The 24806-nt window shown below is 37.1% G+C and overlaps 1 protein-coding gene and 2 pseudogenes across 1 annotated transcript; 1 reads left to right on the top strand and 2 right to left on the bottom strand.

Moving 5' to 3' along the window:
- Nucleotides 1–810: 810 nt before the first annotated feature.
- On the bottom strand, nt 811–1568 carry LOC122433814 (annotated as a pseudogene).
- A 14913-nt stretch (nt 1569–16481) lies between these two features.
- LOC122433813 lies at nt 16482–17950 on the bottom strand (annotated as a pseudogene).
- A 4434-nt stretch (nt 17951–22384) lies between these two features.
- LOC122433900 (olfactory receptor 8I2-like) lies at nt 22385–23251 on the top strand. Its single transcript, XM_043456942.1, has one exon. It carries the CDS (start codon nt 22385–22387, stop codon nt 23249–23251), a length of 867 nt encoding a protein of 288 aa, XP_043312877.1.
- The last annotated feature ends 1555 nt before the right edge of the window (nt 23252–24806 follow it).

Below are 24806 nucleotides of genomic sequence, written 5' to 3'. Positions count from 1 at the left end.
TTATCAATAGCAAAACACATGAAGTAAAATTGCTTTTCATGGGCTGTGAACTCAACTGATGGTACCTAATTGTTTTCAGAATGTACGAGTTTTTTTGAACCCTAAAAAAATAATAAAGAAACAGGGTTACCAGGGGCCAAAGTGGGAACAAAATCTAATACATTTCATCAGGCTCTCTTCTCCCTGCTGACTCCAGGTGTCTTCTTTTCTAGATTGCTGTCATGCGTGCCTAAACACTAGTCTAAGACAACATTTGGTCATTGTATGATTAGCATAATTGTATTATTGGTTGATTACTCATATTTTATTGCTATTGTGTGTTCAGTTGATTAGTTCTTGGAGTCCACATTGCCCTCCTGTCTTTAATTTTCCCAGACTTGTGTTTTGAAAAGGGAATCATAAACAGTTTAATGCCTTCTTTGCATGAAACTTGAACTTTCTCCTTAGTTATCTTTCTTATGATGTTCATGCCAACTGGCTAAGGCAGAAAAAAAATAGCTTATTTCACCCTGTACCCATAAACTTTTAATAAATTTGAATTCACTCAAAAGCAATTTACAAATATTACAAAAAACAGTCGAAAATTTTGTTTGTTTTGGTTTACATGTGGTTTACAGCTATTTTACTAAACATTGATATATGCAACAATCAATAATCAACTATTAATAAAAAGTTATCCTGCCATAGGTATATTAACTGAAAGCTTATTTATTAAAAGATTTGAATCATCAATTTCACTACAAGAATTGAACAATCTGTAGCATAGTAAATCAGCTTTTTTTCAGAAATAGAATAATGAGTCTAAGAATATTAGGTGACATGACAAAGTGATTTTGTGAAAACTAATCTTGTGAATGTATTTTTTACTTCTTTGTTCCTCAAGCTGTTGATCAAGGGGTTCAGCATAGGAATCACTGTTGTGTAAAACACAGAAGTCACTTTAACTGTGAGCCAAGAAGTTTTTGGATTAGGAATGCAGTAAAGGAAAAGGATGGTTCCATGGAAGATGCTGATGGCTGTCAGGTGGGAAGCACAGGTGGAGAAGGTTTTCCAGCATGCACTTGCAGAGGGCATCCTCATAACAGTGATAAAAATGAATATATAGGACATCAGAGTAATCACCAGGCTGCTCGCCTCATCGAATATGGCAATAATAGAACATAACATCTGACTGATATAGGGATCTGAGCAGGAGACAGAAAAAATTACAGAGTGGTCACAGATAAAATTATTTATGGTGCTAGACTTGCAATAGGATAATGCAAGAAGAAAATATGTGAGTGTCATGGAGCACGCTACACCCCATGAGTAAGAGCCAGGCACCAGGAGAGCACAGCGCATTGGAGACATCGCAGGGGCATAGAGCAAGGGGCTGCAGACTGCCACGAAGCGGTCCTAGGCCATCGCTGCTAACATGAACGTTTCTGCTACACCAAATAGGCGAGCAAAACAAACTGCACAATGCAACCAGAGAAAGAAATGGTTCTGTCCTCCACAATCAAATTATCCAACAGTTTGGGTGTAACTACAGCAGAAAAACAGAAATTGACAAAGGACAAGTGACTTAAGAGAAAAGTACATGATCATGTGGAGTTTTGAATTGATCTTGATGATTATGATCATGTCTAAATTCCCTACCATGGTGACCATGTAGACAGAAAAGAAAACAAGGAAAAATGGGACCTGGAGTTCTGGATATTCTGAAAAATGCAGGAGAATAAATGTGGGTATGATACTCTGATTTCCTTCTGATAGCAGAATGATTACTGTTGAACAAAGGGCCAAACATTATTCCTGAAAAATAGAAATGAATAGAAAAGAGAAACAGAGAAGGCAGAAGCTTCATATGTTTCTGGGGAGTTGGTATATATTCTCCAGGTATGGTCTTCAAACCAGCAGCAGCAGGGACACCTAAGAATATGTCAGGGATGAAAATTCTAAAGCCCCATCTCCAACTTCCTGAATCAAAAACTCTGGAATGGAGTCCACAATTTGTGATTTATCCAACCCCCCAGGTGATTTCTGATGCATGATAAATTATGAGAACCACTAAAATACAGACTATTCATTCTGTCATTTAAAATTCAGCCCTTAGCTAGTATTTTTAATATACAACTAAAATATAAATTTGGAACACAAAACAAATTGTAAATCTCAAAATTTTGAGACGCCAAAAAGAAGCAGAGTACTTTGTTATGGTTCTAACATTTACACTAAGGATCATGGAGATCACATGATATGTAAAAGGTGCCATATAAATCTTAGTATATATATTTTTTAATATTCTAGTCATATTAAAGAATTAAGCACCCATAAAGTTTGTGAATTGGCATACATCTTAAGTTGTAAATAGTTCATGCCTTCTATCTTGTGCTTAAATTAATTATAGAATCTTATTCATGAAATAATCATGTACCTCCCATCAAAACCTCCATTCAGGTTATAGTGCCTCCTGGGATAATTTTTTTGGCTTTTTATATTGACATTTTGCTTAACATTAGTTCATTCATTAATTGAAGCTAATTAACTTTTATTAATTATTTTTAAATGTGATTTTAGATCATCTATTTTAATATAAAAGACTTCCACAATGGCTTAACAGTAAAGAATCCACCTTCAATGTAGGAGGCACAGGTTCGATTCCTGAGTGGGGAAGATTCCCTGGAGAAGGAAATGGCAACCCACCCCAGTATTGCTGTGGGCCTTTCTGGTGGCTGAGTCAGTAAATAATCTACCTGTAATGCAGAAGACCACCTGCAATGCAGGAGACTTGAGTTCAATCCCTAGGTTGGGAAGATCCCCTGGAGAAGGAGATGGCAACCCACTCCAATATGACTTAGCAGCTAAAGTTTTTTGATATATATCTAAAATTATAAGTGAGTGTTAGTTGCTCTCTTCTGTCTGACTTTTTGAAAACCCACAGACTGTAGCCCACTGGGTTTCTCTGTCCATGTGATTCTCCAGATAAGAATACTGGAGTGGATTGCCATTCCCTTCTACAGGGGATCTTCCCAACTCAGAGATCAAACCCAGGTTTACTGCAGACAGATTCTTTACCATCTCAGCCACCAATATATAGTTAAATATATCATATAAAGTATATATAATATTATGAGAAACAGAAAGATATAAGTATATTTACCAACAATAATTTTAGGCAAAATGCATTCAAAGACAATGAAAATTACATATTTTCTCTACCAATGTGTAAATCTCTGCTATGACGAGGCAACCTTGGACAAGATGGGGAAGCAAGAGCTGCAATGCCTTAAAAGGAATGACCCCGAGACACAGACATAAAACTTCAGTAAAATTAGATGGATGGTCTGTTTCATCTTAGTTTTGTCTAGATCAAGTATCAGGCTACAGACTCAGCTCCATGAAGGCCTGCTTGATATCCACTACAAACAACCCTAGAAATAAATAATGTGTCATCAGAATATTTTTTTCCAATAGCAAGTGGTACTGGGCAGATACATTGTAAATGCCCATTATTGTTCAGATTATTTTAATAAATGACTCTCCTTTGACATTTGAAAATATCAGCAACACCTTGGTATATTAGGAAGACTGGAACCACTGTTTTAGTTTATTGATGCAATACTCACACCAATAACAAAATAGACTGAAAAACTGATTTGGTGTTCAACCTTAGCAATTTTAAATGATTTTGGAGAAAATCAGTGGATTAATGGTAGGTTTGTATTCAAATTGGAACTAGGTCTATGGAATTACAGAAATCTGTGTATTTTTGCAATTTCCCTATTGCTCATTGCTGCCAGTTTCAGTAATACAAATCTTAATTGTCAAAACCACTTCATGCCATATTAGTGCAAACTGAAATGTCTCTGATCATAGAAAGGGATCCTCTATAGTTTGTGGAATAATCTATATGAGCTGTAGCTCCATCTTTTCCACTTAATTTGAAAGATACAGAAAGTAACAACTGACCTTAAACCAGATGTTTTTGATTAATTTACTGAGAATTTATTTTTTGGATTAATTAATCTCAGGTATATTTCTTCTCAATATTCAAACCTTCTTTAAGATATTAAAAGAATTTAGGCATGCAAAATTGATAATATATTTCAATGAGCATGCCAACAAAATGGCATTAGACGTATCAAAAAACACAAAGAAAAACTTAAAAGCTGAATTCATAGTCTAAATTCTGCGAAGCCCTGGGACTTATATTTCCCCCCATGACCATGAATATATGAAGTACACAGAATTGTAATTGGAGTATTACTCAGTTCAGTTCAGTTCAGTCACTCAGTCGTGTCCAACTCCTTGTGACCCCATGAACTGCGGCATGACAGGCCTCCCTGTCCATCATGAATTCCTAGAGTTCACCCAAACCCATCCAACCATCTCATCCTCTGTTGTCCATTTCTCCTCCTGCCCTCAATCTTTCCCAGCATCAGGGTCTTTTCAAATAAGCTGGTTCATCTCATCAGGTGGCCAAAGTATTGGCCTCAACATCAGTCCTTCCAATGAACACCCAGGACTGATCTCCCTCAGGATGGACCGGTTGGATCTTCTTGCAGTCCAAGGGACTCTCAAGAGTCATCTCCAACACCACAGTCCAAAAGCATCAATTCTTTGGTGCTCAACTTTCTTTACAGTTCAACTCCTACATCCATACATGACCACTGGAAAAACCATAGCCTTGACTAGACGGACCTTTGTTGGCAAAGTAATGTCTCTGCTTTTCAATATTCTGTCTGGGTTGGTCATAACTTTCCTTCCAAGGAGTAAGCATCTTTTAAAATCATGGCTACAATCACCATCTGCAGTGATTTTGGAGCCCAGAAAAATAAAGTCAGCCACTGAGTATTACTCAGTGGGCCACAAATCATATAATTAGTAAAAACACTGTCTCTTGTGTCATTTCAGTAGATGCATTTTCTTATAAATAATTAAAGATAATTACACCACCACATCTATCACATTAATTACTATTTTGACATTGAACTTTTGAAATAATAAGTATTCACCTAATAAACATGAAATATAGACTTTGAAATATAAAAAATATAGAAATAATTGTTATTAACATCATTTCAAATCCAGTTTTCAAGTTTAGAGTAGAGAAACTTGGCCAGCTCTGCATTAAGCAAAAGATAAAGGTAGTCTTCTCCAGTGATGCAATGTGGATATCATTCACCCCTGATATGATGTCATGAGAAAAGCTTCACCTCTGTGATAAAACCATATTGAAAATCTACAATTCCAGTTTAATGTGACAGAATCATTAGGTAAACCCATATCCAGAAACATTCTTTAGGATACCTCACCAATATTCCTTAGAATTGTCAAAGTCAAGAAAAAACAAGAAAGGAGTCAAACACTGTTTCAGACCAGAGGATACTGAGGAGATGTGAAAACTAATCCAATATGGTACCCTGGATTACATCTCAGAAAGAAAGGAGTGTATTAGTGGGAAAAAACAAACTGGATGGAATCCAAATAAAATTTAAATTTTAGTCATCATAACATACCATTAATTCTTTCTTATATTTTATTTTACTGTGGTAAGAACACAATATGAGATCTACCCTCTTAAGATATTATTCAGTGTACAATACAGTACTGTTGACTACACATACCATTTTGTACAGTACAACTGTGTGTGTCTTGCTAAACTGAAACTTCTTAACCATTGATTCGTAAATTCCTGCTTCCCTCTCCACTAGCTTCTGGTAACTATTATTCCACTCCCTGATTCTGATATATTATACAAGTTGAATCATGCAGTATTTGTCATTCAATGACTGACATTTTAATTTAGCATAATGTCCTCAAGTTTCATCCATGTAGTCACATATTACACAATTTCCTTCTTTATAAAGATCAGATTGTATTCTACTGTTTACATATGCAACACATTATTTTATCTGACTATCTGTCTATAGACATTTCAGTTGTTTCCACACCCTGGCTATTGTGAATGGTTCTACATTGAATGTGGGAATGCTAACATATTTTTGAAAGCTTGATCTCAAATTTTTAGGATAATACCCATAAGCAGGATTTCTGGATCATGTACAATTCAATTTTCAAGTTAATAAAAAACCTCTAGACCATTTTCCATAGCAGCTGCAACATTTTGCATTCCCACTAACAATGTACAGTGAGGTGTGATGAAAACTCTAAAATATCTTTGCAACTTATTTTTTAAATTAAAAATTATATAATTTATTGTTAAAATGTCTTCATCAATTAGTAGTCCCATTTTATTGTATCTCCAATACTACAACCAGCTCTGCTTTATGCCAACGTACTATCAATTCTGAACTGAAAAAGTGTAAATGTAATAAGTAGCTCTCAGTATCTCCACTTTGCATCATTTTGCTACAACATTTGCCAGACTGTGCTTTTAGTATTTGTGACTGTCAGTGTGTTGGGTCCAGGGTGAGAGGTAGTTTTTGGAAGTACTAAGCAATATTTTTCAACTTATTATTAAGTAAATAACAACTAATTAGTGAATGCAAACTTACAATTTCCTAATAATGTTGGGCTGGGCATAAAAGTTCATTCCAGTTTTTCCATAATATGTTACAGAAAGACCAAAACAAACTTTTTGGCTAACACAATATACACATTTCACAAAGAAGTAAGCAAGACACAACAAATCTAATTTCCTGGGCCAGAAAATTGGTATGTGAAGTCAGGGTTTGAACACTATATTCTTCACATAAATAGATACTAGAAAATCACAGGAGCTTTAGAGTGTTCTCCCCTAATAGGTTTCCTGGTGGCTCAGACAGTAAAGAATCTGCCTGCAAGGTGGAAGAAATGGGTCCAATCCCTGGGTGAGGAAGAACACCTGGAGGAGGGCATTGAACCCACTCGAGTATTCTTGCCTGGAGAATACCATGGACAAAAGATCCTGGTGGGCTACAGTCTCTGAGGTCATGAAGAGTCAGACACAACCAAGTGACTCAGCGCACCAGGAATAGCCATTACTGGAGTAACTGCTTGGAGTACAGTAACTGGCCTTGGAGTACAGAATGAAGCGGGGCAAAGGCAAATAGAGTTCTGCCAGGAGAACGCACTGGTTATTTTAAACACTCTCTTCCAACAATACAAGAGAAGATTCTACACATGAACATCACCAGATGGCCAATACCTAAATCAGATTGATTATATTCTTTGCAGCCAAAGATGGAGAAGCTCTATACAGTCAGCAAGAAAAGACTTGGAGCTGACTGTGGCTCACATCATGAAGTCCTTATTGTGAAATTCAGACTGAAAATGAAGAAAGTAGGGAAAAATCACTGGACCATTCAGGTATGACCTAAATCAAATCCCTTGAGATTATACAGTGGAAGTGACAAAAAGATTCAAGGGATTAGATCTGATGGACAGAGTGCATGATGAACTATAGGCAGAGGTCCAAGACATTGTACAGGAGACAGGGATCAAGACCATCTCCAAGAAAAAGAAATGCACAAAAGCAAAATGGTTGTCTGAGGAGGCCTTACAAATGGCTGTGAAAAGAAGAAAAGTGAAAAGCAAAGGATAAAAAGAAAGATATACTCATTTTAATGCAGAGTTCCAAAGAATAGCAAGGAGAAATAACAAAGACTTCCTCACTAATCAGTGTAAAGAAATAGAGGAAAACAATATAATAGGAAAGGCTAGAGATCACTTCAAGAAAATTAGAGATACCAAGGGAGAATTTCATACAAAGATGGGTTCAAAAAGGACAGAAATTGTATGGATCTAACAGAAGCAGAAGATATTAAGAAGAGGTGGCAAGCATACACAGAAGAGTATACAAAAAAAAGTTCTTCACAACTCAGAGAATAACGATGGCATGATCACTCACCTAGAGCCAGACATCCTGGAATGCGAAGTCAAGTGAGACTTAGGAGGCATCAGTATGAACAAAGCTAGTGGAGGTGATGGAATTCCAGTTGAACTGTTTTAAATTCTACAAGATGATGCTGTGAAAATCCTGCACTCAATATGCCCACAAATTTGGAAAACTCAGCAGTGGCCACAGGACTGGAAAAGGTGTTTTCATTCCAATCCCAAAGAAAGGCAATGCCAAAGAATGCCTGAACTACCTCACAATAGCAGTCATCTCAGACACTAGTAAAGTAATGTTCAAAATTCTCCAAGCCAGGCTTCAATAATATGTGAACTATGAATTTCCAAATGTTCAAAATGCTTTTAGAAAAGGCAGAGGAACAAGAGGTCAAATTTCCAACATCTGCTGGATTACCAAAAAAGCAAGAGAATCCCAGAAAAGCATCTATTTCTTCTTTATTGACTATGCCAAAGCCTTTGACAGTGTGTATCACCACAACTGTGGAAAATTCTTAGGGATGGGTATACCAGACCACCTGACCTGACTTTTGAGAAATCTGTATGCAGGTCAGGAAGCAACAGTTAGAGCTGGACATGGAACAATAGACTGGTTCCAAATCAGGAACAGAGCACATCAAGGCTATATATAGTCACCCTGCTCATTTAACTTATATGCAGAGTACATCATGAGAAACGCTGGGCTGGAGGAAGCACAAGCTGGAATTAAGATTGCCAAGAGAAATATCAATAACCTCAGATAGGCAGATGACACCACCCTTATGGCAGAAAGTGAAGAAGAACTAAAGAGCCTCCTGATGAAATTGAAAGAGGAGAGTCAAAAAGTTGGCTTAAAGCTCAACATTCAGAAAAATAAGATCGTGGCATCTGGTCCCATCACTTCATGGCAAATAAATGCGAAAAAGTGGAAACAGTGGCAGACCTCTTTTTTTGGGGGGGGGGCTCCAAAGTCACTGCAGATGGTGACTGCAGCCATGAATTTAAAAGACGCTTACTCCTTGGAAGAAAAGTTATGACCAACATAGACAGCATATTAAAAAGCAGAGACATTACTTTGCCAACAAAGGTCTGTCTAGTCAAAGCTATTGTTGAGGGAAACTATGTGACTGCCTTGAGGAGAAGGTCCTCACAAGGAACTAGTGAAGGGCCAGGGCCGCCAGGCATGTCTCGAGGTTTTGCCCTGGGAAACATTTCCTGCATATATGGCTTTTACGACTGCATGAGAATAGTGCTGAGGATAAAAAGCTTACCTTTAGGAAGACAGACTGTCTTTTGATCCTGAGAAAATAGAGTCTATGTGTCTCATGAACTTTGTAAACTTGCTGTTATCAACTTTGTAGGTGCTCAAGCTCCATCTGTGTAAACTTGGTTTCTGTACAAGCTCCATCTGTGTAACCTTGGTTTTTGTAAGTTATTTCCTTGCTTTCATGTATAAAACGATTTGCTGTAGAAGTAAAGTTTTGTCAGCCTCCCAGAGAGGCTGTCTGTGTCCTTTTTTCAGAGTCTACTCCACCGAGCTTTCCACAGCTATGGTTTTTCCAGTAGTCATGTATGGATGTGAGAACTGGGCTATAAAGAAAGCTGAGAACCGAAGAATTGATGCATTTGAACTACAGTGTTGGAGAAGACTCTTGAGAGTCCCTTGAACTGCAAGGAGATCCAACCAGTCCATCCTAAAGGAAATCAGTTCTGAATATTCACTGGAGGACTGGTGTTGAAGCTGAAACTCCAATACTTTGGCTACCTGATGTGGATACCGGACTCATTTGAAAAGACCCTGATGCTGGGAAAGATTGAAGGCGGGAGGAAAAGGGGACGACAGAGGATGAGACGGTTGGATGGCATCACTGATGCGATGGACATGAGTTTGAGTAGGCTCTAGGAGTTGGTGATGGACAGGGAGGCCTGGCGTGCTGTGGTCCATGGGGTCACAAAGAGTTGAATACTACTGAACAACTGAATTGAACTGAATAGTTCAGTTTTTTTTTATATGAATACTGTTCTTGTATATCTCCTTATCACACTCTCTTTTTCATTTCTACATAATATTCACTGAATTGAATAAGAAAACTCTATTACCATTTCTGTGTTAAGAGACAAATATAATCTTGATGGCAAAAACTAACAGATAAAGGACAATAAAAGGAAATTACAGAACAATCTTACTAATGATCATAGGATTTAAAGTATACATAAAATATTGACACATTAAACCAATCAATGAATATAAAGGTAAATGTATAATGCTTATAGTAATTTCCTCAGGAAAAAACACATATTTTGATTAGAAATTTTTTAAAAATATGTTACCATATTAAAATATTAACTGGAGCCCATTATACAGAGTGAAGTAAGCCAGAAAGATAAAGACCAATACAGTATACTAACACATATATATGGAATTTAAAAAGATGGTAACAATAACCCTATATGCAAAACAGAAAAAGAGACACAGATGTACAGAACAGACTTTTGGACTCTGTGGGAGAAGGCGAGGTGGGATGTTCTGAGAGAACAGCTTTGAAACAAGTATACTATCAAGGGTGAAACAGATCACCAGCCCAGGTTGGATGCATGAGACAAGTGCTCAGGGCTGGTGCACTGGGAAGACCCAGAGGGATGGGATGGGGAGGGAGGTGGGAGGGGGGATCGGGATGGGGAATACATGTAAATCCATGGCTGATTCATGTCAATGTATGGCAGAAAACTACTACAATATTGTAAAGTAATTAGCCTCCAACTAATAAAAATAAATGGAAAAAATAATAAAGGAGTTAAAATGAGGAAAATTAGCTTGATAAATTCAATATTCACTCACTAAAAAAACAAAATATAACAAACAGACACATACAAAAAAAAAAACAAGAATGAGATAACTTTGCTTAACATTTCAAGCATGAAATGTTAAGTATTCATACTTTCCTTGTTAGATGAGGAAGTCAAGGATACCTACTTTTACTGCTTATTCAAAATGGTACTAATTTTTTTTTTTTTTGGTACTAAAGTTTTCACTTAGTTAACCAAACACACAAAATATGTAAAAGGAATAACATTGGAAATAACATATCCAGAAAATGTTTAATTAGAGATTGTATGATATGCATGTTGAAAATTCAAAATAATCTACAAATAAATTATAATTTATTAAGAGATATTTTTAGAGTTGCCAAAATGCATTGAATCCTAATTGAAAAGCAATACACATTTTACAAATGATATCTGAAATAGTATGAAGAATATCACACATCCATATTAATTTGAAAATATATGTAAGAACTTTATAAAAAATATGATATATCTTATATTGTAAAACATTAAGTAGATCTAAATAAACATAATAATGTAGCATGCTTATGATTTGGAAGACTTGAGGATGCAAACTCATTTTCTGCAAATAGATCTACAATTCTACTGTATTTCTACACTAAATATAAACCAGAATAACTCTAAAGTTTGTTTTAAAAGGTAAAGATAAATAGTATATTAAACACTCTGCAAGATAAAGAGTAACTTTTTAGGAGTAGCTCAACTTGATGTCAAAGCCTATTAGTAAAGGGTAGTTCTGATTATAAAACACCTAGAAACATACAGAAATTCTAGAAACAGAACTACAGATATACTGATATTTACTTTATGAATATTCTGACACCAAAGAGCATGTTAAAATGAGTGAATTTTTCAATAAGTATGTCTGGGGTAAATATACACCAATAAGTCAAAATACAAAATTAGCTTATAGTAATGCCCCACAAAAATTTACTTTCAGTTTGAAACAAATTTAAAATTAAAAAGAATACATTTGAATCAGTTTTAATAAGGTGGCTAAAACTGGAGCCCACTGTACAGAGTGAAGTAACCCAGAAAGAGAAACATCAATACAGTATACTAATTCATATATATGGAATTTAGAAAGATGGTAATGATAACCCTATATGCAAGACAGAAAAAGAGACACAGATGTACAGAACAGACTTTTGGACTCTGTGGGAAAAGACAAGGGTGGAATGATCTGAGAGAATAGCATTGAAACATGTATATTATCAATTGTGAAACAGATCGCCAGTCCAGGTTTGATGCATGAGACAAGTGCTCAGGGCTGGTACACTAGGATTACCCAGAGGGATGGGATGGGGAGGGAGGTGGGAGGTTTCAGGATGGGGAACACATGTAAATCCATGGCTGATTCATGTCAATGTATGGCAAAAACCACTACAATATTGTAAAGTAATTAGCCTCCAACTAATATAAAAAAAATGAAAAAAAAAAAGTCAATGTAAAAAGAGAAGATAAAAACCCTGATTTGAAAATATAGGAAAAATATAAAATAAAATACTGTATGAAATTTGTGATAATTTAGCACATAAAATATGAGAATATCTTTACTATTTTGGAGGTAAGAAGTGGATCTTAAATAAAACATTAAAAGCACTTCACTATGTAAAGAAACAGTTTGATAAACATTGATTCATTAAACATAAGGGAATGTGTACACCTAAGTACATAACCAAGCGAGTGAACAGGCCAGCCACAATCTAGGAGAAAATAGTCATGATACACACATCAAAGGATTTTTACTTGGAATGCATAATGGAATACATATATCATAATAAAATATTAGCAACCTAATATAAAAATAGGTTAAAAGAAAACCTGAATAGGCCCTTCACAAAGAAGTAAGACAAGTCAAATGACTAATAACTAAATTATAGGGATTCAACCACATTAGTAAAGTGGAATTGAATTCAAAACCAAAATGAAGTACCCCTACTCACCCACCAACCTGAAAATATTAAAATGTTTGCTATGACAATATTAAATGTTGGCAAGAATGGGCAATAATTAGAACCCACAAGCAATATAGTTGGAATTTAAGCTAATCCATCTATTTTGGAAAATTGTTTGATGGTACCTAGCAAAAGATCATTAAAAAAGCACCCTTTGATCTGGAACATTCAGAGATAGGGCAAACCTCACACAATGAGTCCCCATGTGCAATGCGGCACATTATTGTTCATGGAGCATTTCCATTAAAGATAAAAAAGATGAAATAACTAGGAGTGAAATTGCTGGATCATATGGTAGTTCTATATTTAGCTTTTGTGTATGTTTGCATGTGTGTGTGCAAAACTCCATACTGTTTTCCATACAGTATGTAATTCAGTCAGTTCAGTCTCTCAGTCATGTCCAACTCTTTCTGACCCCATGAACCGCAGCACGCCAGGCCTCCCTGTCCATCACAAACTCCTGGAGTCTGCCCAAACCCAAGTCCATTGAGTTGGTGATGCCATCCAACCATCTCATCCTCTGTCATCACCTTCTCCTCCCACCCTCAATCTTTCCCAGCATCAGGGTCTTTTAAAATGAGTCAACTCTTTACATGAGGTGGCCAAAGTATTGGAGTTTCAGCTTCAACATCAGTCCTTCCAATGAACACCCAGGACTGATCTCCCTCAGGATGGACTGGTTGGATCTCCTTGCAGTTCAAGGGACTCTCAAGCTTCTCCAACACCACAGTTCAAAAGCATCAGTTCTTCGGTGCTCAGCTTTCTTTCTAGTTCAACTCTCACATCCATACATGACCACTGGAAAAACCACAGCCTTGACCAGACGTACCTTTGTTGGCAAAGTAATGTCTCTGCTTTTTAATATGCTGTCTAGATTGGTCATAACTTTCCTTCCAAGGAGTAAGCATCTTTTAAATTCATGGCTGCAATCACCATCTGCAGTGATTTTGGAGCCCTGAAAAAATAATGTATGTAATTGGCTATACCAGTTTATATTCCCACCCACAATGCACAAGGTTTCCCTCTTCTCTAATTCTCTCCAACCATTGTTATTTGCAGACTTTATATATAGAGGAAAGGCGAAGGAGCAATTTAGGACTATTAAGTCTACAAAATACTCTGAAAAAATAAGCAACAAGAATACCATTGTATAGCACCGCAAGTTATAGCTATTATCCTTTGTGTACTGTGCTGTGCTCAGTCACTTCAGTCATGTCCAGCTCTCTGCAAATCCATGGACTGCAGCCCACCAGGCTCCTCTGTCCAGGGGTTTGGGTTGCCATGCCCTCCTCCAGGGGATCTTCCCCACACAGGAATCAAACCCATATCTCAGACATCTCCTGCATTGTGGGCAGGTTCTTTACCCACTGAGTTTGAATAGTGTATAATCTTAAAAAAATAATGAATCACTATGTTATGCATCTAAAAATATTATAGCACTGTAAATCAATAATACTTCAATAGGGAAGAGGAAACAGCCAAAGTCCATTAGTTGTAGTATGAATAAACATATTATCATATCAGTATATTTATTTTATGGAACATTCTTCAGCAATGAAAATGGAGCTACTGTTAAAATCACTTAAAAATTCTTTTTTTTTCCATTTATTTTTATTAGTTGGAGGCTAATTACTTAACAATATTGTAGTGGTTTTTGCCATATATTGACATGAATCAGCCATGGATTTACATGTGTTCCCCATCCTGAACCCCCCTCCCACCTCCCTCCCCATCCCATCCCTCTAGGTCTTCCCAGTTCACCAGCCCTGAGCACTTGTCTCATGCATCCAACTTGGGCTGTGATCTGTTTCACTCTTAATAGTATACTTGTTTCAATGCTATTCTCTTAGAACATCCCACCCTCGCCTTCCCCCGCAGAGTCCCAAAGTCTGTTTTGTACATCTGTATCTCTTTTTCTGTTTTGCATATAGGGTTATCGTTACCATCTTTTTAAATTCCATATATATGTGTTAGTATACTGTATTGGTCTTTATCTTTCTGGCTTACTTCACTCTGTATAATGGCCTCCAGTTTCATCCATCTCATTAGAACTGATTCAAATGTATTCTTTTTAATGGCTGAGTAATAGTCCATAGTGTATATGTACCATAGCTTCCTTATCCATTCATCTTCTGATGGGCATCTAGGTTGTTTCCATGTCCTGGCTATTATAAACAGTGCTGCGATGAACATTGGGGTGCACATGTCTCTTTCAGATCTGGTTTCCTCAGTGTGTATGCCCAGGAGTGGGATTGCTAGGCCATATGGCAGTTCTAGTTCCAGTTTTTAAAGAAATCTCCACACTGTTCCCAATAGTGGCTGTGCTAGTTTGCATTCCCACCAACAGTGTAAGAGGGTTCCCTTTTTTCCACACCCTCTCCAGCATTTATTGCTTGTAGACTTTTGGATAGCAGCCATTCTGACTGGTGTGTAATGGTACCTCATTGAGGTTTTGATTTTCATTTCTCTGATAATGAGTGATGTTGAACATCTTTTCATGTGTTTGTGAGCCATCTGTATGTCTTCTTTGGAGAAATGTCTGTTTAGATCTTTGGCCCATTTTTTGATTGGGTCATTTATTTTTCTGGAATTGAGCTTCAGGAGTTGCTTTATATTTTTGAGATTAATCCTTTGTCTGTTGTTTGGTTTGCTATTATTTTCTCCCATTCTGAAGGCTGTCTTTTCGCCTTGCTTTGCTAAGCCAAATTAGCCAGACATAAGGGAATGTACTCTAAAATTTTATTAAAATAAATTTCAATAGCGGCAAAGTTAAGTTTTATATTCTCATAAACTATTCTCCGGTTAGAAGAAGTTTTGAACACAGCAATGAAGTTTGCTCCTAGAGGCATCAGAGAGGCACAGTGACTCGAAAAATGCTTACAGAAATGCTGCAAAGAGCTGATAATGTCTTTAATTTCTTGGAGAAAGTAAAGTATAGGATGATTATACAGAATTACTTGTCTACCTGTTTATCCCATTCCATAATTTGAGGGAGAGAAAAGGAGAAAGAAAAGGATGAGAAAAAGACAAAAAAAAAAAAAAAAAAAAAGAAAAAAGAAAGAAAGGAGACATGGAACAGAAATCGTTTGCAAATTCTGAGGATTTTTGGGTGTGGACAGCCTTTTGCTGTGCTGTGCTTTGTTGCTCAGTGTTATCCGATTCTTTGTGACCTCATGGACTGTCCTCCACCAGGTTCCTCTGTCCATGGGGATTTTCCAGGCAAGAATATTGGAGTGGGTTGTCATGCCCTCTTCTAGGGGATCTTCCTAACCCAGGGAAAGAACCCAGGTCTCCCATATTGCAGGGAGATTCTTTACCATCTGAGCCACCAGGAAAGCCCATGGACAACATTAGATGATCGTTATTTAGCCTATATCACTCTGAAAGTGAGACATGTGCAGAAGTTTACTTTTTTTCTTTTAAACTGAAGGTGATATTTTAAAAGAACAGTGAAGTTTAAAAATCACATTATATTTATATGAGTTATATGATAGATATCATATATATGTGTATATGTGTGTGTGTGTATATATATATATATATATTTTTTTCCCCCTCAAAAGATTGTATCCCACTGTGGCTCAGTCACTGAAAAATCCACATGCACTGTGGAAGGCATGGGTTCCATCCCTGGATTGGGAAGATCTCCTGGAGGAGGGCATGGCAACCCACTTCACTATTCTTGGCTGGAGAGTCTCCATGGACTGAGAAGCCTAGTGGACTGCAGTCCATGGGACTGCAAAGGGTAGGACACAAATGAGCAAATAAGCACATGTTTGAAGAAAAATGTAATAACCATCAACACACTGTATAAAGCACACTTAAGAAAGTGCTCTCCTTTATCTCTCTTCTCACTCAAAATTACATTGGGTGAGAAAAGATTTTGGTGTTGGCTAATTTTCTGATGGTCTCCTTCACATCATTATTTCTAAGGCTGTAGATAGGGGATTTAGCATGGGAATCACTAATGTGAAACGCACAGTGGCTAGTTTGATAAGAGACATGAGCTTCTGGCGTTGGGTACACATTAGAAAAGAAGGATGACCCCATGGAAAATGGTGATGGCAGTCAGGTTGGAGGCACAGGTGGAGAAGGCTTTTTGGACTCCACCGGCTGAAGGTATCTTGATGATTGTGACAACTATGAAAACATAAGAGGCGAGAATAATCAGGAGGTGATGCACCTCATTGAGAATAGAAATGATAAAACATGTCATCTGACTGAAGTAAGAGTCAGGGCAAGAGGAAGAGACGATGCAGAGTACTCACAGCCAAAGTGACATATGACGTTAGAACCACAGAAAGACAGCTCCAAAGGAGAACATGTGATTGTCAAAGAACACATTCCACCCCATGTGTAGCTTCCAGCTGCCAGGAGGCTGCAGAGCTTAGGAGACACACAAATGTGTAGAGCAGAGGTTACAAACAGCCACAAACTGGTCATAGGCCATCACTCCTAGCACGAACATTTATGTAATCACAAGTGTGCAACCAAAGAAGAATTGCATCATGCAACCCACGTAGGAGATGGTCCTTACATCCACAACAAAGATCTCTAAGAGTTTGGGTGTGGTTATAGAAGAGTAACAAAAATCAAGAAAGGAGAGATGGCTGAGAAAGAAGTACATGGGGGTGTGAAATTTGGGATTGATTCTGATGATCACAATCATACCCAGGTTCCCCAGCACAGAGACTGTATAGATGGCAAAGAAGATCAAGAAGAGGGGCACCTGGAGCTGTGGGTATTCTGAGAAACCCGAGAGGACGAAGGTCATTCCAGCACTCTGATTCCTCTCATCCATCACTATGGTTCCTGCCAGAGAAAATCAGAGTTCACCCTAAGCAACCAGACAGGACAGAAATAGAGGGTTGTTTGTTTTTTTTTTTTTCCAGCCTGGACAGGTAATTGGTCTGCAGTGGTGAAGTCTGGGATTTCCCAGGAATGCGAGAAGACATGGTTGGAGCCCAAATGGTACACCGTGTGTCTACAGGTGTGGAGAGTGCAGCTTAACTTCTTATGGAGGGGTAAGGAGAGGATGGACTGGGATGAACTGAGTGTCAAGGTGACTCAGAAAATGTCCTTGTTTGAATTTTCTCAACCTTCTCAGCTCTGTCTCCCTTTTCTCCACATGGATACTTTATTTAGCTTCATTTAGTTGAACTTGTTGATGACACTTGCAAATTCTTATGTTTGTTCAGGCCATTCTAACTGCTCAAGATGTCTTCTGTTTTTTTCTCATTTTTCCTTAGCACTCTTCGATCAGAGAGAAGCTTCCCAGGTAGTGCAGTGGTAAAAAATCCTCCTGATAGTTCTGCTGATTCAAGGGACATGAGTTCAATCCCTGGGTAAGGCAGATCTCTAGGGGAAAGAATTGACAACCCACTCCAGTATCCTTGCTGGTGAAATCTGATGGATGGAGGAGCCTGGTAGACTACAGGCCATGGAGTTGCAAGTCACATAACAGAGATTCAGCACCCACCTTATTAGAGAAGCCTTGGGTTTACATCCCTTTAATGATTTCACCAACAGCCCAAATATTTCAAAGTTTAAGTTTTTCAAGACACATAGTGGCAGGGGGGATGTAATGCCATTTCTTTCTTCCTAATATCTTAATATGCTGACCACCTTTAACTGATATGGCCCTTGTGTAATGGATTTTATTTCTTTTTAAATCTCTAGTGTGACAAGTAGAATTAGAGGTATGTTTTTTTCTTCCCCAGTGAAAAATCTGTCATGTTACATCAATGTAATACTAAATCCCTTCTAAAGGTCAGTAAACAATAAAATATATTGATACCAATTGAAAAGTAACAGTTAGACAAATCTGTGAGATCCTTCTAAGCTAGTATTTTGAAAGAGTCCATAGACCTGAGACACTTAAAAAATTTCACTTTTGTGGGTCTGTCACAGATTTACTAACCTAGAATCTTTATAGAGTGTGTCCTACCAAGCTGCTTAGAAAACGAAGGAATAATAATAATATAATTAATTTTTTTCAAAGTACTGACCTTACTGCTGAGCATCAGACTCAGAGCACAAATTTTAATTTTGCTTAAGATTTTGTGTTTATTTTTCTAGGTGGCATACTTATTCTCAGCCAATTATTTTGAGTACATACCATGGAGCAAGTCAATTAGAAATCACTGAATGGCTGCATTTAAAAAGGCATACATGATTTATTAACACAAGTGTAGACATGATTTCAATGTTAAATCAGTAGATAGGAAGACTCATTTCTCTTTGCTGGGAGAGTTACCTGGGAAGCTTAGAAAGGGGCAGTAGTTATCTGATATTTTCTAATACCATGTGCCTCATATACATTTCATAATATTTTAGAAAAGGTGTTTTATATATATATATTTATATAATATAAATGATATAAAATATAATGTTTTATAATACACAATAATTTAATAATAGAAAGTCTAAAATGTAATAATCAAAACAAATTTATAAATATAATATTTAATAATCTAAATACATAATATAAAAATAAACATAATTTTGAAGACTATATTTAATTGCATTTTTCAGTATGACTATGGACATTTAAACAAATACACATGAGAAAGGACTATTTATTTCCAAACATTTTCACTGCTGATGTATCCCATGCAAATGAAAAAAAATAAACCTTGGGTACAATTAAAGTATATATCTCAAGAGATCAAAGGTGCTAATTGACCAATTCTTTTATGATATATATTTGTGAGTTTAAAAAGAGATTCTGGTATAAAAAGACAGTTTAATACTAGATTTCTGAAGACAAGCCTTTATCATGAGACTGCTTTATAAAAACACTGAGGACAAAATTAATTCTGAATACAAATCTAAATTTGAGCTAAAAAATAGATTTGAATTCTTGAGAAGGTACATGCAAATAAACAATTATTTTGCTAATTTGGCTCTTATTTTATCCTGTCATTGGAAGGTGATATATGTATTTCCCATAATTGTCATCAAAACCAAAACCATTTTCCCCATCAACTTCCTGATATCATTAGGGACCCATTACGTTAGAAATAGAGCTCTGTGATAACAGACACAGTAGCAGCTAAAACAGCCACAGAAAGAAGACGTCTTATTGGGAATTCATAGAGTTCAGAATTATAGATGGGGCAAATATAGTTATGTGTCAAAAATTGTGATGAATTTTGCAAGTATTACACAATATTTTCTCTTCCTGTTGCTTGATCATAAACCTGCAAAAAGGTGGAAGAGTCATGAAAGAAAAGGGAGTTTCCTTTTGATGAGTAAATCTCAGGTAAGTCTAATTGTATCATCCTCTTCTTTTCATTATTGTGTAGTTAATTGGCAACCGACTCCAGTACTCCTGCCCGGAAAATCCCAAGGATGGAGGAGTGTAGTAGGCTACAGTCCATGGGGTTGCAAAGAGTCGGACACAACTGAGTGACTTCACATTTTCCACATGTGTGTTTCCCACAATGAGACAGTTTTTATTTTTATATACCTGCACCTTCCAACAACCTTTAAGAAAAGTGCCTTTAATGACAGCCAAGACAAAATGTCTTCATTGACTAAATACTCAATAAAGGAATGAATGGATAAATAAGCAGGAGCACTGTGAGCGTGAGAGATACTAAGGGATTAAGTATATTTTATAAAGCAGATTCCTTTGGGTTAACTCAAGCAGAGTGCCACATGTCTGAAATAAACTGCATTAATATCACACCAGTTTCAGTTTTACTTATCTATCATGTTTATGTCAATATAACTAGCAAATAAGTTATTTGATTTTTAGCTAAATCACTGTATATTTTAATTTTCTGTTTTAAATATAACAAATCATATTCATTTTACCATTTGTAGGCTTCTTTGCATCATATTATTGAGTTGAATCCTGTTATTGACAATGCATTAGTTATTGCCTGATGTAGCCAAGTGTTTCATGTTGAAAATAAACCACAGAGGCAAAACAATTTGGCTGCATCATAGACTATGTTCCGCATTTAGAAATGTTCACCAATAGAAAGAAGGGTATGTGATAGGAAAAAAATATAGAGAATTTTAGTATTAACATGTAAAATAAGCAGGATGTTTCTTTTCTTTTATATTAATATATAAAAGTCCCCTATATATGAATGAGTTCTGTTCCTAGGGCACACTGGTAAGTCCAGTTTGTTCATTAAGTCCAACAAAGTTAGCCTAGGTACCCAGGTAACACAATCAACTATATAGTTTTGTCCTGTAGTAGGTTTATAATAATTTTTGCACAAGTAATGCATAAAAAAACAAACACAAAAGAGAAAGGAAAAGTCTTTAATCTTACAGTACAGCACCTTGAAAACAACAACAGCTGGTATACGGGGGCCGGCATTGAGTGAACAGGCGAGAAAAGTCACTGCCTGAAGGGAAGACAGGAGCTGGGAGATGGCAGAGCTGAAGACTGTCAGCGATAGTAACAGGGCAAGCTGCGATGTCCTCAGGCTTGACGCTGATGCACAGGTTCTTGTTCCTTGCCAGATTCAGTTCTACCCATGAATACCCTCTTGAAAAATTGATCCAGAGGTGTATGAGTAGTAGCTCTTTTATTCTTGTCATAGATGACAGGCTGGCAATGGATTGTATTCTGACCGGCTGCTGCAGCTTTCATGCACCATTCTACATTTGGGTCCTGAGCCTCAAAAAACTAACAGTGGCTCCTCAAATAAATAAAATCCCCCTACCATTTCCTGACTCTCTTCTGAGCAGTACCAGCTATATCGCTGTTGCCTTTATGGTTGCTTCCGCCCAACCTGCACCTGAAATAAAGATCCTGCACGGCTGTACTCCACACAGCAGTGCCCAGTGATATACACAGAGGAGCAGTCGATTGCAGAGGATGGACAGTGTATGCCAGACATGTAAGCTGACATGTGAGTGAACATGTGAACTCACATTTGCATCTTTGAAAGTGCACGACTTGGGGGTTCATATTAGGGAACACACACACACACACACATATGTGTGTGTTAATCACTCAGTTGTGTCCAAATCTTTGTGACCTCATGGACTCTAGCTCACCAGGGTCCTCTATCCATGGGATTCTCCAGGCAAGAATGCTTCTCCATATTATATATATATATATATATATATATATATATAAAACATCTCACTTACTATATGTAAATATATGCATATGTTTATACATAATATTTTGTTAAATATATATTTTATAAATTATATACATATATATTTACAAAATTTAGCAAGCCTTATTGAGTCCAAGGAACTATTAGATATGCCCACTGAAGATCTCATTAAGCACCTAAAACAACCCTGTAAAGTAGTTATTGGCTGTTGAAATCTTATGACTGCCACACAAGGTATCATTACATTTTAAAATTTAAATTTCCAGATGAGCTTCATGTTTTCTAAGAATAATACATAATCAATTACAGTATGTAAGTTTTAAAGTATATGAATTGGGTCCCAGAAATAGATAAGGGAAGAGGAAATTTCTAGAGAAATTTCTTTAAAAAGCAATCCAGATAGATTTGTTTGTTTGTTTGTTTGCTTTTTAGAATGTAACCAATTCCAATGAATGTGAACTTGGAATTTTTGAATAAGTTCTATTTTTTTTTAAATTAAAATATGTACAAATTCTCAATTAACTTGAAGTCACTTAATATTTGCTTACCATCTGTTACTCTCTCATTATGGGAATCTAGGTCAGTGCTGCTTATTATGCCTTTGGACTTGAATTTCCTCTAACTTTTCTCATCATTTTTCAGCAGAGAAGTCAAGGGTCTGAGTTGACAGAAATGGCTGGGAAAAATTTCACAGAGGTGATGTTCTTCATCTTCCACGGATTTGCAAATCACCCTAAACTACAAGTCAGCCTCTTCATGATGTTTCTTTTTACTTATCTTTTCACTGTTTTGGGGAATCTTGGACTAATTCTGTTAATCAGAATCAACTCTCAGTTCCACACACCTATGTACTTTTTCCTTAGCAATTTAGAATTCATTGATATATTTTATTCCTCTACTGTAACACCCAAGGCACTGGTAAATCTCCAGTCAATTCAGAAAATCATCTCCTTCGTTGGCTGCTTTGTTCAAATGTACTTTTTTGTGGGTTTAGTGTGTAGTGAGTGCTTTCTTCTGGGGTCCATGGCCTGTGACCACTATGTAGCTATCTGCAATCCCTTATTGTATTCCATGGTCATGTCCCAGGAGGTGTGCAGGTGGTTGGGAGTCATCCCTTATATGATCAGCTTCACCAATTCTCTGGTCTCCATCTGTGTGATCAGCACATTGGCATTCTGTGATGCGAGCATCAGTCACCTTTTCTGCAACACCACAGCTCTTCTAGCTCTGTCCTGCATGGAGGCATTCAACACAGAAATGGTGATCTTTGTTTTAGCTGGCTTCACCCTTCTTAGATCTCTCTTCATCATCACAGTCACCTACATTGCCATCATTTCAGCCATCCTGCAGATCTGGTCTGCAGCAGGCAGACAGAAAGCATTTTCCACCTGTGTGTCCCACATCATGGGGGTGACTGTCTTCTATGGGTCCCTGTTTTTCACGTATTTGCAGCCTGATAACACATCCTCCTTGACCCAGGCACAGGTAGCATCTGTAATCTATACCATTGTCATTCCAGTGCTGAATCTGCTTATCTAGTTTGAGGAACAAAGATGTAAAAAATGCTCTCCTGAAAGCATTTCAAAAACTGTTTCCATGACAAATCTGTACATGTTTCAATTAAAGCAAACCTGAAGTGTTTCAGGCATTCAATGGCTCAAAAATTTGGGAACTAGTAGAGTAACCCCAAAAAGAACAAGACAGAAGAAATGGTAACAGAGTCATGAAATGCAGGAGGTGAATTATCATTTGATTTGTTGATATAGAATCCTGGATCACCATGGAAATAGTTCATTTCAGTACATAAATTATTCAGACGTAGACATGCACAGATTTGTAAAGCATCTGAATGGTGGCTAAACCCCACTTGTGATTATGCCATCACACTGCAAAATGTTGAACTACTATTAAACTGATGTTTCATACATTTTGACATGCTGTTTTCTCCACTATCAACAATTTAAGAGTAGAAAATTGATAGACTAAGAAATGATGACTCAAATGTTATTAACAAGAAATGATTGCTGATTAGCCGAGAGGAAGTGAAAGCATAGAGAAATAATAAAAGCAATTATAAATCTGTGGTCAGAAGGGAATGGTTAGGGTTAGAGTTATTAATTTCCATGAGGTGTAAACACAAGTGATAAGAGGGCATTGGGTAATACAGAGAAATCTCTTGGTAATGTGCATTCATTTTGCATGACAGTTGAAATTCTTACCATTTATCTATGAAACCTCATCTTACGAAGTAGAGAATATTAAAAAAAAACAAAAAACACAGAGTTCCATTTCTTAACAAATGCAAAGTGACTCCCTAAGTTCAAAGACTGAATAAACTGCATGTGTGTGTGTGTGTGTAGATTAATAAAGCACTGGCTATACACAATTCCTGAGGCATTTTGGAGGTATCTATAGAGACGGTGGCTCAGATGCTAAAGAGTCTGCGTGCACTGCAGGAGACTGGGGCTTGATCCCTAGGTCGGGAAGATCCCCTGGAAAATGGAATGGCCACCCACTCCAGTATTCTTTCTGGAGAATTCCACGGACAGGAATTCCTGGCAGGCTACAGTCTGTGGTATCCCAAAGAATTGGACATGACTTAGCAGCTGAGTACACATGCACATTAGCACTCAAAAACTATTAGTTTTGTTGAAAATTATATTTAAGAAATTATTTCAAAGACGTCTGTCATGGCTTGGGTGTGAGTTGGAAAATAACTTCTAGACATGAGACCGAGAGGGAAATAAAGTTTATTAGAGTGGGAGATGCTGTTAGAACAGTGGACCAGCTCAAGGGAGAACTGAAGTTGAACAGGGATCCTTAGTCCACTTTTATACCCATGGTACAAGGAGTGGGATAGGAGTCTGGCAGGTTATTTTCTGATTGGATGAGGCATGTATACTGGGTAGGGATGGGGAAGAGTAAGGCAAATACCTTCTCCCCTCCTATGGGGTAGGAGGGGAGACAGGTTATACTGCTCAGGAGGACCTGAAATCCATTAATAGTGACAACATGGGGGAGGGAAGGACAATAAGGATCTGGTGTTTCTGTTCCTGCAATCCAAGACCTTCCTTGATTTTATCTGCTTTTTTGT

The sequence above is a fragment of the Cervus canadensis genome, chromosome 33 (assembly GCF_019320065.1).
Source record: "Cervus canadensis isolate Bull #8, Minnesota chromosome 33, ASM1932006v1, whole genome shotgun sequence".
Classification (NCBI taxonomy): domain Eukaryota; kingdom Metazoa; phylum Chordata; class Mammalia; order Artiodactyla; family Cervidae; genus Cervus; species Cervus canadensis.
The sequence above is the reverse complement of the archived record's forward strand: the minus strand, read 5'-3'. Positions and strand labels throughout refer to the sequence as shown.